The 11160-nt window shown below is 47.2% G+C and overlaps 1 protein-coding gene across 1 annotated transcript in view; it reads left to right on the top strand.

Annotated features, from left to right (window-relative positions):
• The first annotated feature begins 3650 nt into the window (after positions 1-3650).
• SRSF9 (serine and arginine rich splicing factor 9) overlaps positions 3651-11160 on the top strand; it is a 12306-nt gene continuing 4796 nt past the window's right edge. The window contains exons 1-2 of the mRNA XM_003789915.3: positions 3651-4022; positions 10473-10633. Of these exons, the coding sequence (XP_003789963.1) occupies positions 3835-4022; positions 10473-10633 (349 nt within the window). The 5' untranslated portion in view covers positions 3651-3834. The remainder of the gene's footprint in view (positions 4023-10472; positions 10634-11160) is intronic.

Raw genomic sequence — 11160 nt, forward strand, 5'->3', positions numbered from 1 at the left:
GTAGAGTGCTGTTGTGTCACAGCTCACAGCAACCTCCAGTTCTTGGGCTTAGGCAATTCTCTTGCCTCAGCGTCCCAAGTAGCTGGGACTACAGGCACCCACCACAATGCCCGGCTATTTTTTTGTTGCAGTTTGGCCGGGGCCGGGTTTGAACCTGCAACTTTCGGTATATGGGGCCATCAACCTACCCACTGAGCCACAGGTGCCGCCCACTTATTAATTTTTTTTAATTGCATAGAATGCAAATACACATGATTTGAGACGTTTTTGCTTGCTTTTCTCTTTTCTTCCTTTCCTCTCCTTCATCCCTCCCTTCTTTTTTTTTTTTTTAATACAAGTCAGGTTGAATACTTCTTATAATTGCATTAGTCAAACATGATTTGAGTATTACAAATTTAATTCTGTTTTTTTCCTTTTTAAAAATGTGTATATAAGGTTGGGGGCAGTGGCTCACACCTGTAATCCTTGCACTTGAGAGGTGGAGGTGGGTAAATTGCCTAAGCTCATGAGTTTGAGACCAGCCTAAGCCTGAGTGAGACCCCCATCTCTAAAAAATAGCTGAGCATTGTGGCAGGCACCTGTTGTACCAGCTACTTGGGAAGCTGAGGCAAGAGACTCACTTAAGCCCAAAAGTGACAGCCACAACGCCTTCCTGTGAGCTGTGACGCCACGGCACTCTACTGAAAGCAACAAAGTGAAACTCTGTCTCAAAAATAAATAAAATAAAATAAAATAAAATGTGTATATATATTTTGGCCTCCTTTGTATATTATGAAAGCCTGATGTTTACTATGAACTTGGCTTCTCAAAAGGACATACACTTGGTAGTATATGTGGATATCTAAAGTCTTTTTTTTTTTTTTTTGAGACAGAGCCTCAAGTTGTTGCCCTGGGGAGAGTGCTGTGGCATCAGAGCTCACAGCAACCTCCATCCAACTCCTGGGCTCAAGCGTGTCTCCTGCCTCCGCCTCCCAAGTAGCTGGGACCACAGGCGCCCACCACAACACTCGGCTACTTTTTGGTTGCAGCCGTCAATGTTGTTTGGCAGGCCCGGGCTGGATTCGAACCCGCCAGCTCAGGTGTATGTGGCTGGTGCCTTAACGGCTTGAGTCACAGGTACCGAGCCTAAAGTCTTATTTGTTGGCTGGGCATGGTAGCTCACGCATAATCCCAGCATTTTGGGAAGCCAAGGTGGGTGGATCATCTGAGGTCAAAAGTTCGAGACCATCCTGAGCTAGAGCAAGACCTCATCTCTAAAAATAGCCAGGCATTGTGGTAGGCAGCTGTATTCCTACCTACTTGGGAGGCTGAAGCAAGAAAATCATTTGAGCCCAAGAGTTAGAGGTTGCTGTGAGTTATGACATCAGCGGGGTACAAAGCTATGTTCATAGCAGGGGTCTCATAGCATAGCTAGCTATGCCTCTACCCAGAGCAACAAAGTGAGACTCTGTCTCAAAAAAAAGAAGTTTTATTTGTTTTGATTTTAAAAGGCTAAGAAATGGTACTATATATAATGAGAAATCAACAATTTTGATTAACTATTTGGTTTTATTCCCATTACTGTTTGTATTAATTGAATTAGGTTGTTGTTTTTTTTTTGAGACAGAATCTCAAGCTGTCGCCCTGGGTACAGTGCCATGGCATCACACAGCTCACAGCAACCTCCAACTCCTGGGCTTAAGCGATTCTCTTGCCTCAGCCTCCTGAGTAGCTGGGACTATAGGCGCCCACTACAATGCCCAGCTATTTTTTGTTGCAGTTCAGCTGGGGCCGAGTTTGAACCTGCCACCCTCGGTATATGGGGCCGGCGCTCTACTCACTGAGCCACAGGCGCCACCCCTTAATGGAGTTTTTTAAGTGAGTCTTATCACTTCCCAACATTTTATTATAAAAAATTTCAGAAAATAAAATTTCAAACAGGGCCAGGCATGGTGGCTCATGCCTGTAATCCCAGCACTTGGGAGGCTGAGGTGGGTGGATTGCCTGAGCTCACAGGTTCAAGACCATCCTGAACCAGAGCCAGATCTCGTCTCTAAAAATAGCCAGGTGTTGTGGAGGGTGCCTGTAGTCCCAGTTACTTGGGAGGCTGAGTCAAGATAATTGTTTTAAGCCCAGGAGTTTGAGGTTGCTGTGAGCTATGACTCCATTGCACTTTACCAAGGATGACAAAGTGAGACTGTCTCAAAAAAAAAAAAAGACTTTTTTTTTTCAAACATAAAGATTGAGTAGGAGGTTGCTGTGAGCTTTGATGATACAGCACTCTACCCAGGGGGACAGCTTGAGGCTCTGTCTCAAACAAACAAACAAAGAAAACAAACAAACAAACATAAAGGTTGAAAGAAATGTATAGTGAACACCCATACACTCTCCTATATTCTACAGTTAACATTCTGCTATACTAGCTTTATCATATCTCTCAGTCCACCCATCGAGTTTTCATTCTTAATATGAAAAATCTTCTTTAATTAAGTCTTCTGATGCAAGGCTGCATTGTTGTAAAGTCTCCAGATTCAGTACTCTGGGATGTGGAAAACTGCCAAATGTCTACCTGTGCTCCAGAGGACTCAGCACTCACGATGGGGACCTGGCTCTGGGTCCTAATCCCGACCCCACTCCGAGACCTCTTTTTTCCTCTGTAGTACGGTGATTCCTCCACCCTGGGTGAGGATTAAAATCACAAATCACCGGATTCATTTTCTGGTAATAGCTGTGATAGTTACTGTAAGTCTTTTACTCCCTTGTCTCAAACTCCAAGTCCAAGCTATGGGGTCCAGTCAGTTCTAAGCCATTGTAAAATGGGGACAAGGTGGCCCAAAGGGCTACTGACCTGAGGCTGAGAGCTGGAGAGGGCTCTTTCTTTTTGAGACGGAGTCTCAAGCTATAGCTCTGGGTAGAGTGCTGTGGCGTCATAGCTCACAGCAACCTCCAAGTCTTGGGGTCAAGCGATCTTCTTGCTTCAGTTTTTCTAGTTTTAGTAGAAACAGGGTCTCGTTTTTGCTCAGGCTGGTCTCGAACTCTTAAGCTCAAGCTATCCACTCGCCTTGGCTGCCCAAAGCGCTAGGATTACAGGCGTGAGCCCCCGCGCCTTGCCTTATTATTATTATTTTTTTTCTTTTTGAGACAGAGTCTCATTTTGTCGCTCCCGGTAGAGTAGTCTGTCGTCGTAGCTCACAGCAACCTTAAACTGTCAGGCTCAAGTGATTCTCTTGCCTCACCCTCCTGGTAGCTGGGACTACACGCGTCCTCCACAACGCCCATCTATTTTTTAGCGACGGGATTTCCTCTGGCTCAGGCCGGTCTCAAACTCCTGAGCCCACGCGATCCAACTTACCTTAGCCTCTCAGAGTGTCGGGATTACAGGCACGAGCCCCCGGGCCCCCCTTTCTCAGAGTGACAGCCGCAGGGCTGGCACGGGGATATACCCACGTCACCTCAGGGAACGCACACAGCCGTCTGAGAGATATGCGGCGGTACAGAGAAAGAAACTGAGGATCGGGGAACCCCAGACACTTGCTCAAATCCACTTAGCTGGGAGGTGGACCCGGTACATAGATTGAATCCAAATGCCGCGACTCTTGGGGCTCTCTTGCACTGCCGGCCGCAGCGTCTGCACCTACAGGGGGCGCTGGCCTGCTCGCACGCGCAAAGGTCGCAGCTGCGTCCCCTTTAAGAGGATTCCTTTTGCCTGCACTGACCCCTACGCTTCCGCTCCGCGTTCCCACAATGCAGTGCGGCTGAGCGCCTCCAAGCCCGCGGGGACGCTGCGCGGGGAGCCGTGCTGAGGCGGCAGCGGCGACGTGGGCTGCGGCGGGCCCGCGGCGTCGGGCGGTGCGGATGTCGGGCTGGGCAGAGGAGCGCGGTGGCGAGGGCGACGGGCGCATCTACGTTGGGAACCTTCCGACCGACGTGCGCGAGAAAGACTTGGAGGACCTGTTCTACAAGTACGGCCGCATCCGCGAGATCGAGCTCAAGAACCGGCATGGCCTCGTGCCCTTCGCCTTCGTGCGCTTCGAGGACCCCCGGTGAGGCCCCGCGCGTCCTCCTGCCCACTCGCCCACGGAGCCCGAGGCCCCCGCCCTCCCTTCTCTGCCTTCCCCTCCCTCCACTCCCTTCCCCTCCCCCGCCGGTCCTGCCCGCCCCTCTCGGCGCAGACCCCCTCACGGCGCCCCCGGGTGGAGGATGAGGCCGCCTCTCCTCGCAGGTTTGGGGCTCTCCTTTGCTCCGTCGTCACTTCCTTTATTATTATAATAATGATTTTTTTTTTACTTAGAAAACCAAAAGCTGAGCCTTTGGAGGGCCCAAGCCCGCCTAAACCGGCCTCAGGGATGGTACAAATTAGCGCTCTCCCCCTCACAGCTGAGGAGGCACCTTAAGGGGACGCGGCCCCAGGGCTTGGAAACCTCGGCCCGGAGAGGTCTCGGTGAAGAGAAGTTTCTGGTTGTCTTCTCCGTCCAGCCATCCCACGGCTAGAATTCGCCGTTGGCGAAGGACAAACCGCGGGGATGTGGGTGCACTTGGAGGTCGTGCAGGGTTGCCTGTGACCCAGCAGATGTCCATCCACGCGTGCCCGGTCTCTCAAGGCTAGGGCCCGGTCCTTCAGAAGGGATGGAGGAAAATTTGGGAGAACTTAAAATGGGCCCGGTGTGTGTGTGGGTGCTTTGCTCTCATTCCCCCACTTTAATGACGGAGGCGGGGCAAGATGCTAAATGTCCCAGGGATTTGGAAGCTCTTAAGTCCCTGAACCAGTTCAAAGGGGTGTTTGTAATTTTGCAAACGTCTTCAGCCGGAAAAGGCCCAGGAACTTTCAAAACTGTTGTTGGTGGCTGTTAGGAGTCACTGCACTGTACTGGCCAGTCCATTCGAGCTAAATTGGAGCCCGCCAAGTTTTCCTAGCATTGCTCCCGGTGGGCCTTACTACGGAGAGTGCAAGGAATGTCTGTAGGGTGTCTTACTTATCTAGGGTGGAAGTATTAATAGGGCAAGCAGAGCATCTGAGGACAGGGAGACAAGCACCCGGAGGCCTTTGGCTGAAGACTCTGACAGAGCTCATTCCTAGTACCTCAGAAACAGAACTAGGCATTTTTACCCAAAACAGGGGAAGGCTGTGCCTCTATTATTAACAGGGCCTTTCTGGTCTTTAAACCCTTGTTATTTATCAAGTACTATGCTGTGTATTATTTAGCATTTTCAACAACTTATGAGAGTAGGTACTGTTAATCACATTTAGAAAAGAGAAATAGAGGATTTAGATAGTTGAAAGCTAGTAAGGATCAAGGTAGTATTAGAACCTTCTGTTCTGCCCTTTGAATACAAACTTACTGTATGAAGTGTTACATTGTCCTCTCTTCCCTCATTCCTTTCATAATAGAAAAGCTTCTTTCTTCTCTCTCTCTTTTTTTTTTTGGAAGCAGAGTCTCTATTGCCCAGGCTGGAGTCCTGTGGTGTCAGCCTAGCTCACAGCAACCTCAAACTCCTGGGTTCAAGAAATCCTCCTGCCTAAGCCTTCCAGGTAGCTGGAACTACAGGTGCCTACCACTACACCTGGCTAATTTTTCTATTTTTAGTAGAGATGAGGTCTTGCTCTTGCTCAGGCTGGTCTCGAACTCCTCAGCTCAAGTGATCTTTCCGCCTTGGCCTCCCAGAGTGCTAGGATTACAGGTATGAGTCACTTCACTCTCTTTTGATAGAACTGGATGGGACACTTAAAGCACTGTATATATAGTATCTTATTTAATCCTTATAATAGTCATGAGATACTACTCACATTAGATGTTAAAAATTTAAGGTGCTGGGAGAACTGGATAACAACATGTAAAAGACTAAAATTGGACCCACACCTTTCACCACTTAAAAAAACTGACTCAAGATGGATAAAAGATTTAAATTTAAGACATGAGGCTCTGCACCTGTGGCTCAAGTGGCCAAGGCGCCAGCCATATACACCTAAGGTAGCAGGTTTGAATCCAGCCTGGCCCTGCCAAACAACAATGACGGCTGCAACCAAAAAATAGCCGGGCGTTGTGGCAGGCGCCTGTGGTCCCAGCTACTTGGGAGGCGGAGGCAGGAGACTCGCTTGAGCCCAGGAGTTGGAGGTTGCTGTGAGCTGTAATGCCAGAGCACTCTACCCAGGAGGACAGCTTGAGCTCTGTCTCAAAAAAAGAAAAAAAAAAAAAGACTTGAAATGATAAAACTCTTAGAAAGAGGCCAGGCATAGTGGCTCACATCTAATCCCAGCACTCTGGGAAGCTGAGGTGGATAGATCACTTGAGCTCAGGAGTTCAACACCAGCCTGATCAAGAGTGAGACCCTGCCTCTACTAAAAATGAAAAACAGGCCAGAGGATCTCTTGAGCCCAAGAGTTTGAGGTTGCTATGAGCTATGACACCACAGCACTCAATCTAGGGCGACATAGTGAAACTCTGTTTCAAAAACAAAACAAAACAAAAAAAATCTTAGAAGAAAGTGTGGGGAAAACTCTTGATAGTGTTGGACTGGGGAAAGATTTTATGAGGAAGATTTCAGGGGCAGTTGCAACAACAACAAAAATAAATGGGATTTAATTAAGCTGAAAAGCTTCGGCGCAGCTAAGGACACAAGTAAAGCAAAAACACAAACTTCAGAATGGGGAAAGTTATTAGCATGCTATGATCTGACAAAGGATTGATAAATAGAATCTACAGAGAACTCAAGTTAATCAACAAAAAAGTAAACAATCTCATCCACCACTGGGCAAGAGATATGAGCAGAAGAACCTTCTCTAAAGAAGATGGATAAAAGGCGACGCTGTGGCTCAGTGGGTGGGGTGCCAGCCCCATATACTGAGGGTGACGGGTTTGAGCCCAGCCCTGGCCAAACTGCAACAAAAAAAATAGCCAGGCATTGTGGCGAATGCCTGTAGTCCCAGCTACGTAGGAGGCTGAGGCAAGAGAATTGCCTAAGCCCAGGAGTTGAAGGTTTCTGTGAACTGTGACACCATAGCACTCTACTGAGGGTGACAAAGTGAGATTCTGTCTCTAAAAAAAAAAAAAGACGACAGATGAGGCTGGGTGAAGTGGCTGTAAATCCTAGCCCTCTGAAAGCCAAGGTGGGTGGGTTGCCTGAGCTCACAGGTTCAAGACCACCCTGAGCCAGAGTGAGACCTCCCCATCTCTAAAAATAGCCTGTGTGGTGGTGGGCACCTTGACTCCCATCTACTCGGGAGGTAAGAGAATCCCTTGAGCCCAAGAGTTTGAGGTTGCTGTGAGCTATGACATCATGGCACTCTACCTGGGGCAACAAAGTGAGACTCTATCTCTAAATAAATAAATAACTTTGGTTCCTGTAGCACAGTGGTTATGGCGCCAGCCACATACACCAAGGCTGGCAGGTTTGAATTTGGCCTGGACCATGTAAACAACAATGACAGTTGCAACCAAAAAATACCTGGGCATTGTGGAAGATGCCTGTGGTCCCGGCTACTTGGGAGGCTGAGGCAAGAGAATCACTTAAGCCCAGGGGTTTGTGGTTGCTATGAGCTGTGATGGCATAGCACTCTACCAAGGGCGACATACTGAGATTCTGTCTCAAAAAATAAATAAATAGATGAATGGCTAACAAACATTTGAAAAAATGTTCATTGTCTCTGATCATCAGACATGCAAATCAGAATCACTCTAAGGTATCACCTAAACCCAGTGAGACATCACAAAGCCTCAAAGTTGCAGATGCTGATGAGGATGTGGAGAGAGGGGAACATTTTTACACTGCTGGTGGGAATGCAAACTAATATCATCTTTGTAGAAGGAAGTACGGAGAATCCTCACAGAACTCAAATTAGACCTTCCATTTGATCCTGCAATCCCATTACTAGGCCATCTACCCAGAAGAGAAAAAAGTCCTTTTATCCTAAGGACATATGCACTAGATTGTTTATTGCAGCTCAATTTACAATCAGCAAAATGTGGTTACAACCTAAATGCCCACCAACCCAGGAATGGATTAACAAGCTGTGGTATGTGTATAACATGGAATACTATTCAGCCATTAAAACGATGGAGACTTTACATAACCTGGGTGGAGTTGAAACACATTCTTCTTAGTAAAGTATCACAAGAATGGAGGAGCAAGAATCCAGTATACTCAAAACTGTATGAAGCCAGTAGATGATCTAATACACACCCACATAAGAGAAACACTCAAATCAACTCAAGGTCAGGGGCAAGAGGAACAAGGGAACTGGTGGAGGGAGGGGGATGGGTGTGCTCCCACTTAATGGGCATAATGTTAGGGTGTATGGCACAACTCTTGGTGGTGGGACACAATTACAAGAGGGACTGTACCTAACAAATGTAAACATTGTAACTTAATTCTTTGTACCTTCCAATTAACCTGAAACAAATTTTTATTTCATTATTTTTTTTGAGACAGCCTCACCATGTCACTGTGGTGGAGTGCTATGGTGTCGCAGCTCACAGCAACCTCCAACTATTGGGCTTAAGCGATTCTCTTGTCTCAGCTTCCCAAGTAGCTGGGACAACAGGCGCCCACCGCAATGGCTTGCTATTTTTGTTGTTCAGTTGTCATTGTCGTTTAGCAGGCCTGTGTGGGCTTCAAACCCGCCAGCCCTCATGTATGTGGCCAGCACCCTAACCACTGAGCTATAGGTGCTGATGCTTGAAACAATTTTTTCTTTTTTTTAGACGGAGCCTCAAGCTGTCCCCCTGGGTAGAGTGCTATGGCATCACAGCTCACAGCAACCTCCAACTCCTGGGCTCAAGCAAGTCTCCTGCCTCAGCCTCCCAAGTAGCTGGGAATACAGGCGCCCACCACAACGCCCAGCCATTTTTTGGTTGCAGCCATTATTGTTGTTTGGCGGGCCCAGGCTGAGGATTCGAACCCGCCACCTTAGGTGTATGTGGCTGGCGCCTTAGCCGCTTGAGCCACAGGCGCCAAGCCGAAACAATTTTTTAAAAGAACTTAAACACCCAAAGATAAGCTACTAGGAAATAGAAGAATGGTTTGAACTCAGGTCAATTTGTATTCAAAGACTCCTCAAACCTTAGTAGCTCTGCCTCTCTGTAATACTGTATCACAGTCAAGGTTGCTCTGGTTGTGTTCCTGATTGCTTTTAGTCCTAGAATCTTGATAAGCATGTGCCTGTGATACTAAAGAATGCCTTCACTGGGTGGTGCCTGTGGCTCAAAGGAGCAAGGCGCCGGCCCCATATACTGGAGATGGCAAGTTCAAACCCAGCCCTGGCCAAAAGTTGCAAAAAAAAAAAAAAAAAAAAATGCCTTCACTGGCAAGTCTTCAGCTCCCTTTCTCCATTCAAGCTGTCCATTCTTTCCAGTATTGGAAAATCAACTTGGCATTCCTCTTTTTTGAGACAGTTTTACTATGTTGCCCTTGGTAGAGTGCTGTGGGGTCTCAAACTCTTGGGCTTAAGCAATTCTTTTGCCTCAGCTGCTGAAGTACCTGGGACTATAGGCACCTGCCACAGTACCTGGCTATTTTTTTTTTTTTCAGTTGTCATTGTTTAGCTGGCTCAGGCCTGGCTCGAACCTGCCAACCTCATTGCATGTGGCTGGCACCATAACCACTGTGCAATGGGCACCAAGCCAACTTGGCATTCCTAAGTCTCCTGGAGCCCTAAAAAGACTTTATTGAATATTTACCACTTTTGGCAAAACTATATTGAGAGTCATTGTGATGATTTAGTTCTCCAAACCATGATGAAAAGACACACTTAAGAGTGTTCCATACCAAGGGTGACAAAGTGAGAGTCTGTCTCAAAAAAAAAAAAAGCATTCCACATTCATTACAAAACATTCACTTGCATTTGTGTTTAGAGCACTACTTATTAAAATATGAATTTGTTTCTATAGACTTTATAGCACTAGGCCTTGTGGAGAACAGTGTGTGGTGTCCTTTTTGTGAAACAGGCCACCAAGGTTAGAGAAACACTGGTTTATTGGCAGAATCAGTCACCTGTCAAGAATTTATTCTTTTTGACTCGACACCTGTGGCTCAAGTGGCTAAGGCGCCAGCCACATACACCTAAGGTGGCGGGTTTGAATCTAGCCTGAGCCCGCCAAACAACAATGACGGCTGCAACCAAAAAATAGCCGGGTGTTGTGGCAGGCGCCTGTGGGTCCCAGCTACTTGGGAGGCTGAGGCAGGGGACTCGCTTGAGCCCAGGAGTTGGAAGTTGCTGTGAGTTGTGATGCCATAGCACTCTACCCAGGGGGACAGCTTGAGGCTCTGTCTCAAAAAAAAAAAATTTATTCTTTTCTTCTCTGAATTAGCTTTGTTGTAAGTTATCTGTTTGCCCATTCCAGTATCTTAAAAGGTCTTCAAACCAAAGCAGAAGTGCATCAAGATCCTGTTTGGTGTTCTTTTTCTCTTTCTGGGTTTCTCTTTTGTACTTACTATTCATGCTCTTCATGGGAAGTCATTCAGCTTCCTGAACACTAACTCTAAACTTTTGTTTGCAGAGATGCTGAGGATGCAATTTATGGAAGGAATGGTTATGATTATGGCCAGTGTCGGCTTCGTGTCGAGTTCCCCAGGACTTATGGAGGTCAGGGTGGGTGGCCCCGTGGTGGGAGGAATGGACCTCCTACAAGAAGATCTGATTTCCGAGTTCTTGTTTCAGGTATGTTCATTTCAAACTGAAGTGATATTGTAAAATACTTAGCACAGAGTCTGGCTTCGAAGGAATGATAGCTATTATTCTTTGATGCATGGGATATGTGAGCTTTCTTTTCGATAGCCTATGCACAGTGACAGTGTTGTCAGTGAGGCAGGTATCCTGCAGCCGAGGTTGTGCTGATAGTGCATCCAGGGAAGAACATAAACATGCTTTTTTAATTTTTTTTTTTTTTGAGACAGAGTCTCACTTTGTCACCCCAGGTAGAGGGCTGTGGTGTCATAACTCACAGCAAGCTCAAACTCTTGGGCTCAAGCAATTATTTTGCCTCAGTCTCCCGAGTAGCTGGGACTGTAGGCACCCACCACAACACCTGGCTGTTTTTTTAAAGACAGGTCTCACCCTTGCTCCGTCTGGTCTGGAACCTGTGAGCTCAATAAACCCATCCACCTCAGCCTTCCAGAGTGCTAGGAACTGAGCCACACACTTGGCCGGTAAACATGCTTTTTTTTTTTTTTGAGACGGAGCCTCAA

Source organism: Otolemur garnettii, unplaced genomic scaffold (assembly GCF_000181295.1).
Source record: "Otolemur garnettii isolate 467f Iridium unplaced genomic scaffold, OtoGar3 scaffold00038, whole genome shotgun sequence".
Taxonomy (NCBI): domain Eukaryota; kingdom Metazoa; phylum Chordata; class Mammalia; order Primates; family Galagidae; genus Otolemur; species Otolemur garnettii.